The 21,435-nt window shown below is 35.5% G+C and overlaps 1 protein-coding gene and 1 long non-coding RNA gene across 8 annotated transcripts; one reads left to right on the top strand and one right to left on the bottom strand.

Annotated features, from left to right (window-relative positions):
* The first annotated feature begins 7,545 nt into the window (after positions 1 to 7,545).
* LOC110925422 (glycine, alanine and asparagine-rich protein) lies at positions 7,546 to 8,355 on the top strand. The gene is made up of 4 exons (XM_022169378.1): positions 7,546 to 7,654; positions 7,733 to 7,803; positions 7,904 to 7,985; positions 8,063 to 8,355. The coding sequence occupies exons 1-4, from the start codon at positions 7,546 to 7,548 to the stop codon at positions 8,353 to 8,355; spliced, it is 555 nt and encodes a 184-aa protein (XP_022025070.1).
* A 5,113-nt stretch (positions 8,356 to 13,468) lies between these two features.
* Positions 13,469 to 17,382, bottom strand: LOC110920902. Of its 7 annotated transcripts, none has more exons than XR_002581975.2 (8): positions 17,166 to 17,382; positions 16,995 to 17,067; positions 16,842 to 16,903; positions 16,050 to 16,760; positions 14,933 to 14,984; positions 14,507 to 14,750; positions 14,115 to 14,435; positions 13,469 to 13,858 (listed from the first exon to the last, which is right to left on the bottom strand). It is a non-coding gene; the product is annotated as an uncharacterized LOC110920902 (long non-coding RNA). The 7 variants fall into 7 exon arrangements; XR_002581980.2 differs by having other exon boundaries at positions 16,896 to 16,903; XR_004885475.1 differs by having other exon boundaries at positions 14,933 to 15,966; positions 16,050 to 16,903.
* Positions 17,383 to 21,435: the final 4,053 nt, after the last annotated feature.

Below are 21,435 nucleotides of genomic sequence, written 5' to 3'. Positions count from 1 at the left end.
ATTCGTTAACTAGTGGTCACATGGCCTACTATGGATTTACGGTTATATACGCGGTTTGGCTTACTTGTATTTTTTTTTTTTTTGAAAATTAAACTTCATTCAAAAGAGCGAGCGGACCTCAAAGTAAGGACCACCGCAAACCAACTACAACATATACAACGGATTTAAAGCCCAATCTTTCCAAACAATATTCTTAAATCTGGAGCGAGACCTAAGCCACAAAAAAGCCAAAGATTTAATAGAAGCAACAACGTCGACCACATTCGCCTCCTTTCTTCTAAACATCTTCTCGTTACGAGCTTTCCAAATCACCCACATAGTTATCATAACAATACCATGAATGACTTTCTTGACCCATGCATTTCCTTTCTTGTTCGAAGCCATATTCAGAAGGTCCTTTATCTCAAGAGCAAACAACGGATGACTTGCATACAAATATAAAGTTATAAACAAAATTAATAACTTGAATTGGTGTTATATTCTAGGAATAACTAATACTTAACCGACTTTCGAGTTTCATCTCAGTTCAAATAAATAATAGTTATGGATTAATTAAATTGGTAAAACTGTTTTATCGGGTACCGTTTTTAATTCAGAATGTTATCTGTTTTAAATTTTAATTATCTTTAACCAATGACGAATAAAAGAGATCTTTGGTAGAGGGTAAAATTTGGCCAGTTAAAAAAAAATTGGGTCAATTAAAATGGGTGATAATTCAAAATTCATATCCTATCAGTCACATAGCAAGAAAGATTATTTATCTAAATCAACTAACTTAGCTAGCTATGTTTAATCACAATACACAAAAAAGAAGATGTATAAAGCTCAAATGCGAGGTCGGTTTGATTTGAGATTTTAACGAGTCAATCTTAAGTCTTAACTAGTTTAGAGCGGTTTGCCTATAAGATCATGAGAACATGAGTTGGATATAACCGGGGTGCCTATTTTAAAGGGAAGACTTGGTGATAACAAGGTCCTTAGAAGGTATTTAAAAGAAAAGAAGCTTATGCTTTGTTCTCAGAGCCAGCCCAATAGGCTTAGTAGACCAGGCAAAGGCTTAGGGCCCTGAAAAAATAGAGGCCCCAATTCTTTTTTATGCATTACATGTTTATATGGCTCAAATGAACAAACAAATAAGTAAAGGCATAATCGCTCAAACAAGTAAAATGTCTAGGCCCAAAACTTGAAAAATGTATCAAATCCCTCCTTTTTCTTGAACGTTGTCGTCTACCTTCAATGCATCCTCCGCTCCTATCCTCATTCCTCGCGAACTCGCTAATTGCAACCGGCGTGAATGGCAATTGGGTGTGAAATTAGGGGTAATCAATTGGCGTCGATGGTTGCTCAATGTCTCAATTGCAAGCTTCGCAAGGATTATCCAGGTAATTAGTATGTTTTTATAGTAATCTACTCATTTGTGTGTGTAATGCGGTTTGCAATTGAGTAAGCATAAGAAAATCATTTTTGTAACTTGATTTTGCGATTTCATATTGCCTACTGATAATCTTTTTGGGATATCAAGTATTCAAGCCTCACAAAAGGGATTGGTTATTAGTATTGCTGATTTACTGGGTTGAAAGAAACCACTTAAGATAGTTATAAAAAAGACGAGTTAATTACATAGTTAGTACATGTGGTTTGCACAAAATAACATACTTAGGTATTAATAGTTTACAATCACATTCTAGGGTATTAACTTTTCATTTTATAACGTTTGAGGGTATTAACGTTATTTGTAGGCTTAAAATCACATTCTATTAGTACCTAAGTATTTTATTTTGTGCAAAGCACAGGGACTACCTATGTTAATACCCTAGAAGTTAATACCTCCAAATGTTACAAAATGAAAAGTTAATACCCTAGAAGATGATTTTAAACTATTAGTACCTAAGTATGTTATTTTATGCAAACCATAGGGACTAACTATGTAATTAACTCTAGAAAAGACACTACTCAGATTCCAATTGCTAATTTTAATTTGCTATTAGCATATTGGTGAACTAACTACAAATTAGATATCAGAAAAGAAAAAAAGAAAATTGCTTAGGGAATTTGGTATTACATTGTTTTCTGTTTGTGGACTGGAAAAGATTTTTTTTTTATTAGAAATCGATTATATGATTTTTTTATCAAATAATTTGCACCAATTAACAAAAGAAAAATGAATTCAATCTAAATATATATTATATTTGTACACAACATAAAATTTAAAAAAAAATTAACTCGGCCAATTATAAACTTTTTAGTCATAATTGCCGGTTCCAACTCCCAAGTTTGGGTAAAGGAGGAGGATTTACATTGAAAAGATTTTTTTTTTTTGAAAGGATCTTGATTTTGTAGTTTGCTCAAGGTCTCCAAAAACGATAGAGCGACCATGTTTGTTATTATTATTTATTTATGATATTACATAAATAATCGTGCTAATGTTGTTATTTTTTGTTTTTTAACGGTAAATTTCTTTTATAACTGTCGTCTGTGGGACTTGAACCCAAGACCTCCCCCTAAAGTGTCTAAGACTTTGCCTTTGCCAATGGACCACCACCCCATTTATCATGTTGTTAGTTGATTAAGAGAGAAAACTCGTATCCAATGTAGTTTTGGAGGGACTAGAATCTTTTAGCAAATATTGTCTTAAAGTCGATCTCAATTAGCATTTGCATACTTGCATCTAGGTAATTCGTCTAGTTATATTGTTTTCGGTTAATACCAACTTCCATTAAAAAAATTAAAAACGATGTTACCGAAGTTTAAACTCTTACTTGAAATTGGACCCAACCCTTTACCCATACAACTTCTTATAACTAATGAAAAGCATACTTATTTTAAGGTTGAAAATTTCCATGATCTATTATTAACTTTTTGCAACTATGAAAATAGCTTCAAGCTCCTAAGTCTTTCGTATGATATTAAATAGGAGCGGACTTATTAAGAAACTACGGGTTCCCGGGAACCCATTCAGTTTTTAATTTTTAGTGTAAATATATTTAACAAACTGAAAAGGAACTCATAAATAAAATTTAAAGGGAACCCATAAACAAAAGAATCCTTGGTTCCACTTGTTATTTCCATCTTATTCTCTTTAAGTTACCCTGGTTCGAATCCCGTACAAGACATTGATAATGTTTTTTTGTTCTTTTTTTCTTTTTTTTCTTTAATGTAATAAAACCCATTTAGGGTTATAACACAAACCAACCCGCCGCAGACAGAACAATAACGAAGAAACATCAGCAGCTCCACCTACCTTCAGGGCTCACTCTCTCAGTCACCTCCTCCGTCGATTGCTGCCGACACTGGCGTTCTTCCTCTCCGGCCTCCGCTGCTCCGCCTCCGCCGACGACAGCCTTCACTTTGTTTATCCGAATCAGCGATTAAGGTTAGTTTATCTTATTAATCGATTATCATCATCATCTCATTTGTTCGGTTAATCTGTTGATTACATAAATTGAGAATTAGATTTGTAGACTTGATCTGTTAACAACCATCTGTTAGTTTGTTTATACATAAATTGAGAATTAGATTTGTTAAACGTCTGTTGGATTAAGACTTGATTTGTAGACATAGCTTCACTGGTAAAGGGCGCTCTTTTCAAACTTGACATCTTGAGTTCGAATCCCATGTCAGCTCGTTTTTATGTTCTTTGTTCTTTTTAATTTTAAACTCATAGAGTTAAACAAAAGCGTGAACACATGGCTGAGCTTTAGTTGATTACTTGTTAGTCAAAAAGCTATTCTGTTCGTTGCAGGTCTTCTGGGTCATCGCTGAGCTTTTTTGTTATTTACTTGAAAATTCATTTTAGTTTTCTTGGTGGTTATTAGATAGAAATTAATTTAATTTCATTTAATCTCTATTAACCGATTAAGAGAATCTCTTAACTAATAAGCAATGGAAATGGTTCAGCTATAGATGCTTTTGTCATTGGAACTGTCAAACCGGCTCATTTGGTCAAGTTTAATGCTTTTGTCGTTGTAATTCGAACTAAAATGACCATTTTTAGATGTACCGGTCATAGTTATCAAAAGCGTGCGCTTTTGGCGCCTAGGCGTTTTTTCTGGGCGATTCCCAGTAGTTGCGCTTTTGCTTCCAAGCTAATTATAGCGCAGCCTAAATCCTATTGATATTTAATATTTTTCTTTATTAAGTCGTAAAATCCCCTTTTTCTGCAGGGATTTTACTAACAAATGATATCACTAAAGATCAAAATCCCGTTTAGTAATATTCAGTTTGTATTAATTCGTAAATTCCACTTTTTCTGCAGTATTTATAGGGCTTTACTGCAGTATTTTTTTGCTTACTCTTTTATTACTTTAATGAACTATTTGTTTTCGAATATTAACATGTTGGTTTTGAGTATTTTGTTATCTAAGACTTTTTAAATGCAAGTGTGAACATTTTTGTTTTGGTTTTGAGTACTTTATTGCTTTAATGAACTTTTTTATTTTATTTTTTATTTAAGTGCGCTTTTTTTTTCTCAGGCCCACGCTTTTTTTGCGCCTATCGCCTAGGCCCTAAGCGGAGCCTAAGCGCCTTGAGTGCGCTTCGCGCCTTTGATAACTATGGTACCGGTTCTAACTCGAATTCGTTCTTGTTTTTTAGAGACAAAGATAGATAGTGGGATAGGAATGCTTTGAAGCATCATAGGAAAAAAGTGACTTTAGTGGTAAAGCCCGGCCCGACCCGACCCGAAAAAACTAACGTCGGGTTGACCGAAATTCAGACACTGTTAAAAGTGAAACCAGTGAGAAAAATTCCTGGATCCGCCACTGATATTAAGGGGCGTTTGGTTTGCATGAATTCAATGGAATTCAAGGGAATTAGAATTTGAATTCCATCTCTTAAGATGTTTGGTTCACAAAATTTGATGGAATTAGAATCTCAATTCCAAACTTCATGTGTTTGGTTGACAATGAAATTGGAATTAGGCATGAATTTCTTCAAATTCCTTTAGCTAAAGGAATTCAAAATTCTTCCTATATGTGAAATAATTAAGGGGGCGTTTGGTTCACGGAATGATTTGGAATTGGAATTGGAATTTGTACAGGAATTAGAATTTGAAGGAATTGGATTTGGAATTTAAACATTCCAATTGTAATTGGAAATTGTTGGAATTGGAATCTTAATTCCATTTTTGTTGTGTTTGGTTGTCAAATGAGTTGGAATCCATCACCCCGGCACCCACAACCACTAGTTCAGGTCGAAACGATTCGGATCGAAGCGGTTCGATTCGAAACGGTTTGCGTCGAAACGGTTCGATTCGAAACGGTACTGGTCGATACGGCACCGGTCGAAACGGTACGATTCGAAACGGTTCAGGTTGAAACGGTTCGCATCGAAACGGTTCGATTCGAAACGGCACGGGTTGAAACGGTTCGGTTCGAAACGGTACTGGTCGAAACAGTTCGATTCGGAATGGTACGGGTTGAAACGGTTCGGTTCGAAACGGTTCAGGTTGAAACGGTTCGCATCGAAACGGTTCGATTCGAAACGACACGGGTTGAAACGGTTCGGTTCGAAACGGTTCGATTCGGAATGGTACGGGTTGAAATGGTTCGGTTCGAAACGGTACGGGTCGAAACGGTTCGGTTCGAAACGGTACGGGTCGAAACGGTTTGGGTAGAAACGGTACGGGTCGAAACGGTTCGGTTCGAAACGGCACGGGTCGAAACGGTTTGGGTAGAAACGCTACGGGTCGAAACGGTTCGGTTTGAAACGGTACGGGTCGAAACGGTTTGGGTAGAAACGGTACGGGTCAAAACGGTTCGCGTCAAAACGTTACGGGTCGAGACTGTTCGCGTCGAAATGATACGAGTCGAAACTGTTCGCGTTGAAACGGTACGGGTCGAAACGGATGAAGATTCAAATGAATTTACCTTAATTCCTTCACATATAGGAAGGATTTTGAAATCCTTTAGTTAAAGGAATTTGAAGGAATTCATGCCTAATTCCAATTCCAATTCCATTGTCAACCAAACACATGAATATTGGAATTGGGATTCCAATTCCATCAAATTCTGTGAACCAAACATGTTAAGTGATGGAATTCAAATTCCAATTCCCTTAAATTCCATTGAATTCCTGCGAACCAAACGCCCCCTAAAGTAAATTCATTGGAATCTTCGACCGTTTCGACCCGCACCGTTTCAACCCGGACCGTTTCAATCCGAACCGTTTCGACCCATACTGGTTTTGATCCGAACCGTTTGAACCCGTACCGTTTCGACGCGAACAGTTTTGACCCGTATCGTTTCGACGCGAACCGTTTCGACCCATACCGTTTCAACCAGTTGCGTTTCGAACCGAACTGTTTCGCCCCGTACTTTCGAATTGAACCGTTTCGACCCGTACCTTTCGAATCGAACCGTTTTGACGCGAACCATTTCGACCCGAACTGGTGGTTGTGGGTGCCAGGTGATGGATTCCAATTCATTTGACAACCAAACACAACAAAAATGGAATTGAGATTCCAATTCCAACAATTTCCAATTCTAACTGGAATGTTTAAATTCCAAATCCAATTGCTTCAAATTCTAATTCCTATACAAATTCCAATTCCAATTCCAGATCATTCCTAGTCTCACAACATACGAATCCTCAACCCTCAATCCGTCATCTTGTCGTTCCGGCTTGCAGCTATCATCACCAAAACGCCGTCGGTGAGTCTCCGGCGAATCTCGGCTCTGTGTTTCGGCGTTTTTCGTGGCCAGATTGCTTTCCGAATCTTGGTTTCATTCAACTTAAGGTAATTAAAGTCTGAATTTCAATTTGATTGTTGGTTTATTAGTAGTTAGTTAATGTGTTTATTGAATTGTAAGTTCAATCCAGGCTTAGGGTTTATGAAAAATATTGTTCAATCATAGCTGGTTAGCTAGTTAGGGTTTATTGAATTAGCTTAGCTGGTTATTGAATTAGCTAGATAGGGTTTATTGAATTACATTGGTTATGTAATCGCTTGAATTAGCTAGATAGGGTTTATTCAGAGGGGCTGAGGCGCTATGAAAGGCTGCGCCTCAGGGGATTTTCATAGTTGTTTTTGATGTTTTTGACTTTTTGTGTCAATTTCAAGCATTTCATGTCTTTTTTTATGTATGCTTTTGATGATTTTGATGAATCTGATGATGAAATTAGTTAGTCTTATTATTTTTATAATATATATATAATTTTTTTATTTGTTTATTAATACTGCCTCGGCCTTACGCCTCGTTTCGCCTCGAGGCTTACGCCTCGTGAGGCGAAGGGAAAACGCCTCGAAACTCGTTTCCGTTCTTTTAAACCTTGGCCGCATCCCCGTCTTATGTGATGGCGCTGCTTCAGCCATAGTGAAGCGCTTGGACCAATGCTTCACACCTGGGGCGCGCTTTTAAAACCTATTTTTTCATGCTAACTTATGCTAAAAAAAGTTTGAACTAATGTTTGTATCTTTCATAACCAATTTTCTTCTCCAAATGTTTAGTATTTGTTCATTTTTTTACTTGTATCTGTTAAGTATACCTTTGTTGAGTAAGTGACTTAATACATGCTCATCTCTTATTGTCATGTCAGTCAATGAAAATGGATAAGAGAAAGCAAGGAAACAAAAAGGAGGAAACTTCAACATACATGGATTTGAAATCCACCAGGATGGAACTGAAATCAATAATGAAAGATATCGAGTATATGGGTAATACTTTCATTTCTTTCTGTCATTCTTACGTTGATTACATAAAAAAGCATATATCTCATATACTTATACATTCAGGCCCCTCTCATATGACATGGAAAGAGAAAAAGGCTTTGGAAAACAAGAATATAGTTTCTCTCGGTGGAAAGGTGAGACTTTTATAAACTGTTCCGTTATATATAGGAAACCAAGTTTATTTTTATAAAAATTGTTATGGAAATTAAGACATAATCTTCTTTTATGTCATAGCCTCCGAAGAAGCCTGCCTTTAAGCGTAGCGCGAGCGGTGATGAAAAATCAGAAAGAAAGGGATCAAAAGGCGTTACAAGAGGTTTCTTAAGTTTCTCTTATAATACTCATTTGTTTTTTGTTAGTGACAACTTTTATATAGTGTAACTGAAATTGGAGGGAAGCGTGGAAACCGTAGCAAACGGGAATCTGCCTCGCACAAACCCGAGGATAGAGTACTGATGTCAACAGCTGGCCATTTTAGAAATGGTGTACTCGATGTTAAAGAGTTGTTGAAATCTAACGCGTCTTCTAGTGACCGTGGTGGCTCCAGAAGTCATGGGTTTGGTGGTGGTTCAGGTGATCACGGGTTTGGTGGTGGTTCTGGTGGTCATGGGCTTGGTAAAGGCGGCAAGAAGAAGGGTGGCAAAAAGAACCATGGAAAGAAAGGTGGTCGTCGGAAACGCCATTAGATTATAAAATAGTAGTTCACTGGAATCTGAAGGGTTCGCGAGTTTTGAAATGAGGGGTCAAATGGAAATGTTCTATTTTTAGAATTAGAGCTCCTGATTTTGATTTTGATACGTTTGATCATTTATAAGTTTATAACTTGCGTGTATGATGTTCGTGTTTCTAACATACAATTTATCTGTAAAAATCTGGGAGAAAACATTGTACTCGTTCACAAGGATTGTTCATTTGTTTGGTCACACACGCTCTCGAGGATATTCTTAAAAGAGTTTACATAGCGTTTGGTTCCAACGTTGGGATGTTAAATGCTGCATCGATTCTTAAAAAAATGGTGCAACTTCCGGGCGTTACTAGCTCAATGGAGAAGGGGCTAATCCCATCCTTGGCGCCCATTTGGATCGGTTTGGCAGGTGTCAATATGCCTATGTGTCTTTGCGCCCACTACGTTCACCTGAAGAGTAAACAATGTGAGAGTTTGTCATTTAAAATAAATATATATATTCTTGGTATATATGAACGTCTTAGCTTTGCTATTGATGTGATATAAAGAGTATGATGATGATGATTGGTGTATACTGTGTCAAAATAATGTTACTCTAATTTGCATGTATAATTTACACTTCTAGTGTCACATGTCCATACTTGTTTCTCCCTACAATATCTTGATTTCATTTTCCTGGCCTTACAATGCTATTAAGATGATAATAAAACACAAAAGTAGAATGTATCATTATTCATGCTGATGAAACATTTTTTTGTATAATTAATTTCACTAGAAGAATGCTTTAGAATGATATATTTTTTTTACCTTTATTTGCTATGTAAAAAGATAATTTCCTTGTCCCCCATGACAAGAGAATAAAAAATGTTAGCAATGAAGTAAATTTGAAATGATGCTTTAGAAGTCACATGGAAAGAGTGGAGTAGAAGCATTCTGCTAAAGTCAAAAAAACAGAGTACAAGGAACAGATTTGATTCATATCTTCCATAGCAAGTAAAAGTGGTGGACAATGGATTCCATGCATCAATTTGGAAAATAAAATGTCACCTACAAAGTATAGTTGTGGATAGGTTACATTTAGTCCCCTTTATTCCATATCCAAATACTATTTAACCATAAAAAACAAAAGAAATAAAAAAGATTAAAACTATTTATATACCATGTTAGAACAAGTTTATCTTCACTTATAAGAACATTTTGTATTTATAACATAAACTTAGTTGTTACTTATCATATATTTATTGAAGAGGCGAACCGGGACGCAAGTTCATGAGATGCCGGCTCGCAAAAACTCGTATCATAAGTTGGTGTAATATACAAGGCTTACAAGGGATGAGGTTTAAGTCAAATACAACACTTTCTAAAGCATTTCGAGTTTTCTACCATCATCTCGACATCAATATGAATTATGGGTGTTTATGATTAAATATGGATTACTCTAGTGGTCCGTTAGTGATCCACATTTGTCGTTGAAAGAGAAACGCTATCATATGGATATGATCAGGTGGTTCCACTGGTGGTACGATGATACTCTAGTGGTCCGTTAGTGATCCACATTTGTCGTTAAAAGAGAAACGCTATCATTCTTATAGGTGAAAAAATACGTCAATAAACCATAGCTAGAGTTGGGAACATTGGTGTATGTTTTCTTTGTAATAACAGGTGGTTGGTGTAATTTGTAAACTATATTAGGCTCTTTGTTTCTTGCTAAGTCCTTATATTAGGCTCTTTGCTACTTGCTAAGTCCTTGTTGCTTTTTAATAAAGAGTTCCATTTTGCAGGTAACTAACAAAAAATTGAGTATCAACTTTTTAGTATCTCGTGTCCATCAAAAACATTTGTTGTTTTGAAATAGACAACTCAAATGCATTCTAAAAAAGATTTAAAAGAACAAGATTTTCAATGTTGTTATTAGGTCATATGTAGTGAGGTTATATAAATAAGGGGTTATATGATAAATGTGTAAGAAAACAGGGTTATTGAGAGTTATATAACTTGAGTGTGTAGTAGGGGTTATGTAGTTGTGGGGTTATATATGTGCGTTTGATAGTTTTTTCTTGTTTGGCGCCGTGATAATCTTTGCGAGAATCCGGATTTAGGTGGTATAACGCCCCGGGGGCAGTGTGGGGGTGGCACTATAGGGCGCCATGTTCGGCTTTGGCACTATATGCTCCACAACTACGGAAGGTCTTAAATAAATAACGCCATTTAATTTTTATATGATTGATTTATTTTTAATAACTTATGCTTATTTTTTTGTAAAAACTGAACAAGCATGGGTGTTTTTTTAAAGTATCGTTATAAAAATAGATGAAAACAAAGTTATATTCAAAGTATAGTGTTTTTTGGCAGTGTTGGCTTTAGCAAGTGTTGGTACGACGTACAAAACCGATACCGACATTGGTACATCTATCGAAACTCGTAACGTTATTTATTTTTATGGCTTTTGATCGATGTATACCACGTGTAGATATCCTTTTAGGTATACTTACAACTTCATTGCTTTGGTTTTTATCTTTCGGTTGCTGTATTAAGTGTCGTAATAACCCTTCTCGCTTGCTTATTTTAATTTACATTGTCATATGAGCTTGCTTAAAATCGACCCGCCGCGGCTGTAACTTGTAAGTATTTAATTTGTTTTTTTATTAAACAAGTGAAAATAGATATATAAAAAATAAAAATCTAGCTGAAAATTACATTTTTATAAAGAGTGCTCAAACAGTTTTAAAAAATTAGATAATTTGACGAGTAAAGGCAGCATCGTCATTTTAGAAAGCCTAACTGAAGTAAATGTAAATGTTAATGTAAGCTATCACTTTTTAATGAAAAACAAAACATATAATTTTTTTAAATGATGTTAACAACATCCGTAGAAGAGGGTTTTTGAGCATTTTTACCCTCAAAAATGCCCCATCACGCCCCAAATATACCCTTGGTGTTTTTTCAAAAAAAAATAAAAAAAAAAATCCAAGAAGCGTCCTTTTTTTCACGACCCCACTTTTTTCTTTGGCCAATGACAGTTTTTCTTCTTTTTTGGTGTCCAATACCCTTTTTGATGGTTTTTTTTTATTTAATTTTTTTATATCCCTTTCAACATAATACCCCACAATGCCCACATCTCCACTATACTCATTTTAGAAAAACGCCTCATAATGTATCATTGCTGACTAAACTGCCACATAGCGAAAAACGCCTAAGGGTAAGGTGTCTTCCACTAACCAACTGGGGTAGCCCAGTTGGCCACCAACACCTCTTCCCAGAGGTACCGGGTTCGAGTCTTGGGAGTGACATATGTCGCCTAGGGTAAGAACTCGGCAAGGTGAATTCACTGCAGAGCTAGCTCAGTTGGGTAACGGCTCCCGGAGTGGGATCACTCCGGTGGTTGGGAGGACCGTGATCTAAGGATGACTTTTAAATGAAAAACAAAACCTATAATTTTTTATATATAAATGTAAATGTTAACGTAAGCTAACTCATTTGATATAAACAAATGTTTTTTTTAAAGGATGTATCATATTCAAACCTGAATAATGAAAGTAATTTATGATTATAAATGTAAAGTTAAGTTTATGTACAAAGTGTTTTATCGTACAAAACGTACGAAATGTATGAAAAAGCGAAAAAAAAAATGAGGTGGCATTTTCGTAATTATTTGCTCGTACGGCAATTTTGTAAAATGTGTTCGTAGGTTAATTATCAAAATTACTCTACTAATTTATCAAACAATATACAATTCAAAATTAACCTACAAGATCATTTGTAGAATAATTATAATACTCTACAAAATTACCCTAGAAGATCAAAATTAGCTTACAAGATCATTGGTAGAGTAATTATAATACTCTTCAAAATTACCCTACAAAGATCACAATTACCTTACAAGATAGTTTTACAAAATTACCCTACAATATCAATATTACCCTACAAGATCATTTGTAGAGTAATTTTGATAATTACGAAAATGTCACCGCATTTTTTTCAGCAAAACCTTCAGTTCATACGTTTTATACGTTAAAGGTACTTATATTTGATCTTTTGTCAATAAATGTAAAAGTAAACTAAAAGAAACATTTTTTGTCATTAAAAAATATATAAACATCTAAATGACGTTTTGTATAATGTTTTCTAAAAGGCTCTCATTATTTTCATATCTCTACATCTTATTCTTATACCATTTTTTACTCTATCTCTCTATATGTATCTATGTATGTGTAGGGAGAGATAAAGAGGAGGGATATGTGAATATTAACTCCCTTTCTAAAAACTAGAAAAAAACTCTCTTTCTAAGACCATGTGTAGTGGTACACATGAATAATGCATCTACCTATGGGCGTTGTGTGTCATGTGATAGTGCAGTCAGCAATTGGACATTATGGGGCATTTTTCTAAAATGAGTGTAGTGAGGATGTGAGTATTATATTAAAAAAAGGGTGTAAATAAAATTAAATTAAAAAAAAACATCAAAAATCTTTATTGGACAAGGAAAAAGTAGAACAAAAGTGATTCGCCAAAGCTTTTGAACACGAGCGTGAAAAAAAGAACGCAAAAACGAATTTTAGTGAAAAAAAAAACACCTAGGGGGCGAACTCCACGGCGTTTTGGAGCGTGGAATTCAACAAAAATGCCCACAATTGTAACGAGTACGGGTAGTCTAAGACCATGTGTAGTCATAAAGTCCTTTCGGGAGCGTTATGCGACAAGTGGTGAAAAAAGCAAGAGGGAGATTTTATATCACAAGAGGGTGTAGTCATAAAGACTCATACCAATCATTACTCAATTATAATTTTTACCCTTTTAGTTCAAAAAAGAATTTTTTAACATCTGAGCCCCCTACCTTTTTTTCTAACCCTTTTGGCCACTAACGTCTTTTTTCCTAACATTTTTGGCCTCTAACATTTAATGGATGAGGTTAGTATTAGAGGCTAAAAGGGTAAAAAAAGATGCTAAGAGCTCAAATGTTAAAAATTTATTTTTTAGGCTTAAAGGATAGAAGTAATATAACCAAGAGGCCAAAATCGGAAGTGATATGAGCACAGTAGCCAAATCCTAATTTACTCTTTTACGAATACTAGTGGAAGACCCGCGCGTTGCAGCGGGGTCAATAACATGAGACATGAACAAATCACCAACTTACCACTAACACTTACCATCTACAATACTCTATTTTAAGAAAATATTTGTTATAAAAAAGAATAGATTTGTCAATTAAACAAATGCACTACTTAAAACATGATGTTTGCCTTTAAGAACCGGGACCGGGGTTGCAAGATTTCTCATATCCCATAGCCTACAAGTCTTGTCTTGATTGCCTGTAGAAAAGATTCGGCCATCCGGATGCCATGCGGATGCAAACGAGTAGTCTAGGTGGCCTTCCACTGTGGCAGCCCTCTGCCATGCGGATGCAAACAAGTTCCTGGCTTTCCACTTGAAGAGTGCACAAGCAATCCGCTAAGATGATCCCCAACTACATCTATGAGTTTTCGATCCGGGCTCAAGGATATATGCTGCAACGATAAGGAAACGGGTCAGTCAGGTTAAAAGACATACAAAATGTATTCTATATTATCATAGTAACTAAAATCTTTAGTGGGAAACCCGCGCGTTGCCACGGAGTCGACAATATGGGGCGTGAGCATACCACCAACTTTCCATCAACACTTACCATCTACAATACCCTTAACATAGATTACCATATTGGTCTATTTCTAAAAACAGTTGCAAAAAAAAAAAAAATCTAAAAGTAACCAGTTTTGGCCTAACAAGGAGGTATCCGCTTCCGCTTTTTGGGGCGCATAGCGCGTGCTAGCTTCTGTGTTTCTGCATCTTTCAGTAACGCACACGCCTTCTCTCCCCTAACAAAACCTCTAACTCGGGTTTTCCCCGGAACTGGAGATGGGGCCGTGAGGAGAACCAACAAAGTTTTTTGCTCTTTTGCAAAGACGACGCCATACGCCCGTCCATTCGGGCGCTAGTCATTCTCAAAACGGATATAGCCTTTTGACTATATGATCCCATCGCTGACTCACCAGATAGCATCAACGCGTCAGCACGTTGTCTAACCGCCTCAGAAACATCAGCAACCTATTTCCAACCTTTTTATCAATTTCAAATCTTTCTAATAATTATATTAAAATTATTAGCTAAAATCATACCTCAGCTCGAGTTGGGGTAGAATATTCGATCATTGATTCAAGAAGCTGTGAGGCAATAATTACAGGCTTGTTTAACTTTCTACACAGATCGATTATTTCTTCCTGTACTGCAGGAACCTATTCTAGTGGTATTTCGACTCCAAGATCACCTCGTGCCACCATGATTCCATCTGATACTTGCACGATTTCTTCAAGATTCTTTAGAGATTCTAAACTTTCAATCTTTGCCAAAACCTTCACGAATCTGTGCATAGATTTACACCGGGCCATTATGACCCATTTTGACCATAACCATATTAATACTTTATTAAAAAGGCCCGTTTAGACTCGAACTCATCATCGCGTCTCATTTTACCCATTACCCGTCCCGACCCACCAGTTTATTATAATATAACACAACCATAGAATTCAGTTTATAGAACTTACTTATTTTTGGTCAAGAGGTGATCCTTTAAATGCTTGAGAACAGCAGCAGCATCTTTCACAAACGAAAGAGCAATAAAATCAACAACTTCGCTGAAATTAATGTAAAGTTGCCAAAAGTGTAAAATAAATCCTAAATCACTTTATTAAAAAGAATGATCAGGTATTGAAAGTAAATATAAACAGTTTATTTTGTAGCAAAACCTCCTATCCTTATAACCTTAATAACATACTTTTAAGAAAGAATTTGTGAATAGAGATTGATGAAATCAATGGAAAATAACTGTTCAAAACACATTGTTAATACTTTAATTCACATATTTAAAACAATAAATAATATACATTTTTAAAATATAAATGGGTTAAAGGTAACCCATGAACCCGTCGGATTCGACCCAAACACGACCCGTTTAGCTGAGCGTGTTTGAATGAAACTGACCCGAAACCGTTTATACCAAACCCATGAATTTCGTATTAGGTTTGACCCAAACCCCTTCTGATCCCGTTACGGCGTTACCCCAACCAGAGATATGTCCAAGTTAACATCCTCTTAATTAAGGTTTCATACATCTCCTAGAGGTATTATGATCTATTATTAGTCCAAAGCCAAACCACATTAACAGATCGATCATGTACAATGAGAATTTACACTCTTCGGCGAGTTAAGGTCACCGAACTTACCCCTATTTTTTAACCAAAAGACTTTATAGAACCCATAATCTCTCCCAGATCGCATCTTCTATTACCAAACACTTTGTCGTGGGTTGACCCAAACACAACTCATTTGACCCAAAAGTTTTTTCTTATTTTTTTCAATTGTTGATACTTTAATTCACATATTTAAATTAATAAATAATATACATTTTTAAAATATAAATGGGTTAAAGGTAACCCACGAATCCGTCGGATTCGACCCGTTTCGCTAAACGGATTCGATTGAAACTGACCCGAAACCGGTTATACCAAACCCAAACCCACGAATTTCGTATTAGGTTTGATCTAATAAAAGCACAGAACTCAGACGATGATCTCCACAGCTGAAACATTAGTATTAATATATTAAACTTGAATAATGAAGATGTTAAGGTAACATGATATTCTAAAGAAAGAAATATGGCACCTCGAGTGTTGCACTTGGACCAGGAAAAGTCAACATGAGAGATCCTCTGTCTCCAAGCAAGCAAACCAGAAGATACAAAGAAATTCTAAGGTTTCTTAAGCTTCATCTCAGAGGTCAACAGTTTGGCCAGCTCATAATCAACATTCCACAAGTGCAAAACAGACAAAAAATTCTTATTTTAGATGTAACAGGCAAAAGTGCCCAAATATCAGGGACGATTTTGGCATTTTACTCAAAATAAAATTATTTCCTTTTAAGCTAATCAAAATAATTTTACTCTTAATTAACAAAACGTCTTCCCATCTTCTACAAAAATGTGATTTTAGTCATTTCATCTATTAATTAATTTCATAATAAGTCATAATTTTCAAGTTTACAAAAGACCCTCTAAGAACCAACTTTTATCATCTAATTCTGATTATTTAATATCAATTAACTTGTGAGAAATAGAAACCAATCGATCTAATCTTAAATTTATGTTGGTTTTTCTAACCATGCTAAGCTAATGAAAAGATTAAAGCTTGATGTTCCTTCTAATATTTTTTCCAAAAAAATAGTGTTTTGTAGTCTGCTGGAGATTGAAAAAGTGTAACCAAAAGAACTAATTCTTAATTACAATAAAAGCATATTAAAAATACTTACATCAAGCACAACAATCTGATTAGTATCAGAAGTCTCAATTAACGGCGTATTAGTCATGAACCACGGTTGCTGAAATCGTACAATTCACAGAGTAATTACCAGGCTTCAAACATAAAAGCGACACATGCAATGTAGATTCAAACAGATTACATGTATAATACGAATTCACCCATTCAGCAGTTCAGATCTAAAACCAAATATTACCTTCAACCCTAAATCAAAGTAATTCAAAATTCAACATCATAGACAGCAATTAAAAGCCCTAACTACAAAATCAGCATCATTAAAATGTAATTTGCTTACCTGTATCGTCATCTCACTGCATCTTCATCCTAACCCTAGGCTAACCATGTATGCGATAACCCCTCTTCAACCTCTGCATATTGATTTACATATACATGGATACGAATTCTAGGGTTCCAATAAGATTGAAGATGAATCAAACTGAAAATTTGAAAAGTAATAGAAACTCACCAGTGATTGATGGTTCCTAATAACGAACACAATCTAGCCCCACTCATCTGCTTTTCAGTGATTCAATAGAAGAAAACAAAAGCAAATACAAACAGGAGATTGATTGATGGTTTCTTAAAGGGGGAGGCAATTCAATTAAAGGGCTGCCGTGATGAATCAGAACACCAAGCATCGAATGGTTTTGACAATTGGGATTCAGGATGGATAGTAAATGCCGGAGGAGGAATTCTCTATTTTATCCCCAAGCCAAGACGTCTTAAAACTTTGCTCAAAATACAATTTCAACCCCTCTAAAAAGGCTTTATTTATTTGTACATGTTGCTATAAAGTTTGTATGCCATGTTAAATTACATTTCTATTCATAGGAAATGCTTATTTATAGCAATGTTTTAAAAACCGGTAAATACCGGCCGGTTATACCGGTATTACCGTTTCCAGATGCAAATCCGTTACGAAACACCCCGGTAAATAAGTGAAACGGCATAAGGTTTGTACCGGCGATAAAATCCAGTATACCGGTTTGAAATGTAATACCGGTACCAGCCCAGGGTTATTTAGTTTGAGTTGTTACTTATTTTTATTATATATGTTACTTATCTTACGTAATTTTTATATATCATGATTATTCGTAACTAAAAGTTCTTATTTAATATTGTATGAAACGAAAATAGATGATACATTCAACACTCAAATGGCTTAAAACACTCAAATGGCTTAAACATATCGTACACTTTTATTTAAAAGAGGTTGTTAGAAAATTGAATGATTTTCGATTATCTTTTGGATTATTTTTTATTATGGATTTACTTTTGAATCATCTTTTAATATGTAATCATGCATTTTTGGATTAACTTTTGAGTTGATGTTGTAATTTATGAAATTATAGAGTTAGCTAGTCAACCCGGTTGAACCACTCGGTACAACCTGGTTCAACTGGTTGAACCATTTTTAAGCCTAATCCGGTTTGATTTAAAAACCGGTTTTTAAAACATTGATATATAGTATATAAATTAAATGAAACGTTTTAGGTCTGGCAGCACGTGCCATAAGGAGCGCGTGAGAAATGAAAGAGACAAGAGCGCGTGGTTTATAGCTTCAAAAAGGAAAGGTGTGATCCCTAAAATAATAGAGGGTGACATCATCTATGTGATAAGAGAAAGAAATCAGAGCAGTGGTTCAAAAATCGAAAATCACTGCTTTCTTTTTTAGTCCCTATATTATCAATTAGTTTCATATAACCCCCAATAACTACGTTTCTATTATCTTCATGACTACGTGCCTACATCGCATGAAGAAAAGAAGAGCTCAAAATACCTTTCTATTTATGGATAAAGCTAAACAATTCAATTTCGCCTTTAATTTTTCATTTTTCTTCGTGGCCAACGAAATAAAAATCTGGTTATTTGGGTAATATAACGATAAAAGGCGACCCCATATTCTTACGAATGTAGACATCCCTAGATAGCCCAAACCTAACATCTAACATCTCCAGTTTTAAGAAAAACTCGTCATCTAAAGGTCTATTGCGTAAAATCTGGCTGAGATCAAATTCAAACTTAAGACCTATAGACCTATGGACTCAAACTCAAATCTTCACATCCCCATCAATGCTAGTTGAGTTATAGCTCATTGGCATCGTTAAAAGTATTAAAATAGGTTTTTAATATTGGTTTCGACAAAATAAAAATTAATCAATTCCAAAAAAAATATTAATAGTAGGTTGATTATAATACATTGATAAAGAAGTCAAACGGACAAGTTGTGCCGCAAGTGTTTTTAGATAGTAAAACTAAGTCTTTTAAAAACTATATTAATATATCTTGTAGTCATAATATTACTATGCATGATTCATTGATTGTGTCGTAAGGTTCCGGAGTACAGTTCTTGTTATGTGAGTTCCGGAAAAAACAAGGTTGGATGTTTTGAGAAAGATTGTTCCGAGTTATACAGGAGTTTCGAGAAAGAATGCTTTGCAGGTTTCCGGGTTTCATGTCTTCCGGGTTTTGTGAATCCCGAGTTATATACATTGTGTGATTCCGAGTTTTGATGTTAAATGTATTTAGGCTTGGCCTAGTTTTTGTTAAATATAAGTTCATGACATGTTTTATTAAAACATTTAACAGTCAAAACTTTATTTAAAACATAGCAAGCTATATTCACAGCTTCTCCCTAAAAAAGAACTAGAAGCTTAGAATCAGAAACCAAAGTCCTTGTGGTTTCAATCAACGTCCTTTTTTTCCTTTTAGCGACTCCATTCTGTTGAGGTGTGTCACACCCCAACCGACGGCGGAAACATCGGGGAGAGGCACTAAGTGAAACAGATTGTCCAGGAGAAATCCATAACAACTATAATTACCAAATATTTAACGTTACGTCCCATACCATAACATATAAAGTAAAACAGTTATTACAGACATAATGTTCTCAAAGACAAACATTGTTCCGACAACTCAAATATTATTTAATTCGTTTCTAGACTCCCTTAGCTGGATTCCACAAAAGCAAGCATAACAAAGCATCGTAAACATCTATCACATACGTTAAAATAGGTCAATACACATAGTGTAAAGGTGAGCATACAAGTTTAATAGCATACTAGTAGTGAAAAGCGGTTTACGCATAACCAGCATGTAACACGTTGAATGTGAAGCAAATAAGCTATCGACAATGAAATATGCACAGACATGACTGCGATTTGTAGAATGCGCAACACATATCACCACCGTGACACGTGAGAAATACCCTTAACAACCTTTGTCCATGACAGGTGCTGAGTCCAAACTATAGTACTATCGTTGCTAAGGTGTCAGGCAACAATCATTGTGTAAACATAACATACAAGCATTCATCGAATAACACGTATAACATGCAAAGCGGTTAGCGTATAAAAGTGGTTGCATTGTGTGTCAGAGTGATTTGGTATAAGTAACGTATGTAACACCCAAAAGTGCGTTAAGCAAAAAGGGATCGAGTAAAATATTTTTGAGAAATACCCTTAACAACCCCTGTCCACGACAGGTGCTGAGTCCAAACTATAGTACTATCGTTGCCCAGATGTTCAAAAAAGCAAAATGGAGGCCTTGTGGTTATATAATTTTTACCCTTTTAGTTCAAAAAAGAATTTTTTAACATCTGAGCCCCCTACCTTTTTTTCTAACCCTTTTGGCCACTAACGTCTTTTTTCCTAACCCTTTTAGCCTCTAACATTTAATGGATGAGGTTAGTGTTAGGGGCTAAAAGGGTAAAAAAAGATGCTAAGGGCTCAGAGATGCTAACCAAAAGTGCTTTCGCTGGTAAATACAATTAACTGACTCATTTTTAAAATATTTTTTTCAAAAAAAGAGTTTTATACATAGAGAAAACACGTAGGTAATCATTTAATATTTATTGGGATTTTATCTTGTCTCCAGATTTACTTACTTATCATACAATGGGAACCAGAGACCAGAGCCGGTCATTTTCAGTACTATAATGATTAAGGTACATACCCAAGTTAAATAACGCGTCTTACAGTCATTATGCCTACCCCGGCACTTTATTGCGTATAGCCATAATAGTTCATAAGTCGGGACGCCCGGACACGGTACCAATAACCCCCAATTGTTTCAGTTATCAAGTAAAATGGATTAAACCGAGTTTTTATATTTATAAGCAATCATAGGGCTCATTTATATAATACCCGCTCCAAGTGGCGTATTCGCCATACCTCAAGTTTTAAAACAAATAAGTTAAGAGTATTTACCTTTTTGCTAGCTTCCAGCCAATAACGGTTTTAATTTAGCAAAAGCCTTAAGTCAAAGTATTAGTAACCCAAGTCCAAATATCTGGGGGGGGGTTCTATAGTCTGGAATGAACATAATTAGTTATCTGTTAGAATGTATACGAGTCACAACTTAGTTCCTTAGACATGACCTGTTACTTAAGAACAGGATCGGTTTCGCTAGATGAAGCGTAGATCAGATAGAATGTGGTTTATACCTATCCGAGTGCAATGACTCATTGGATAAAGGTTTATTAGGCCAACATTCTATTTTTGAAAGGTTTTGAGAGGTTTTGACCCGTTACGCCTAGTTTATGCAAACTAGGTTCGTATAACTAGTTATGAGCGTAAAGGCGGGTTTGGAAGGTCGGATGGGTTTATGGCAAGTCCAATTATTAAAAATATATTTTTAGTTGACGTATATTCTGTCCCAAAGTCATAGTATAGCTTGGTTTAGTTCAAACCATTTAAGTAGCTATTTTGACCACATAAGGGTATTGTGGTCATTTT

Source organism: Helianthus annuus, chromosome 17, assembly GCF_002127325.2.
Source record: "Helianthus annuus cultivar XRQ/B chromosome 17, HanXRQr2.0-SUNRISE, whole genome shotgun sequence".
Lineage (NCBI taxonomy): Eukaryota > Viridiplantae > Streptophyta > Magnoliopsida > Asterales > Asteraceae > Helianthus > Helianthus annuus.
The sequence above is the reverse complement of the archived record's forward strand: the minus strand, read 5'-3'. Positions and strand labels throughout refer to the sequence as shown.

Coding starts and splice junctions, on each gene's coding strand:
- LOC110925422 (XM_022169378.1), top strand. CDS start 7,546: ATGGATAAGAGAAAGCAAGGAAACAAAAAGGAGGAAACTTCAACATAC. Junction 7,655..7,732: donor GAAAGATATCGAGTATATGG/GTAATACTTTCA, acceptor TTATACATTCAG/GCCCCTCTCATATGACATGG. Junction 7,804..7,903: donor TAGTTTCTCTCGGTGGAAAG/GTGAGACTTTTA, acceptor TTTATGTCATAG/CCTCCGAAGAAGCCTGCCTT.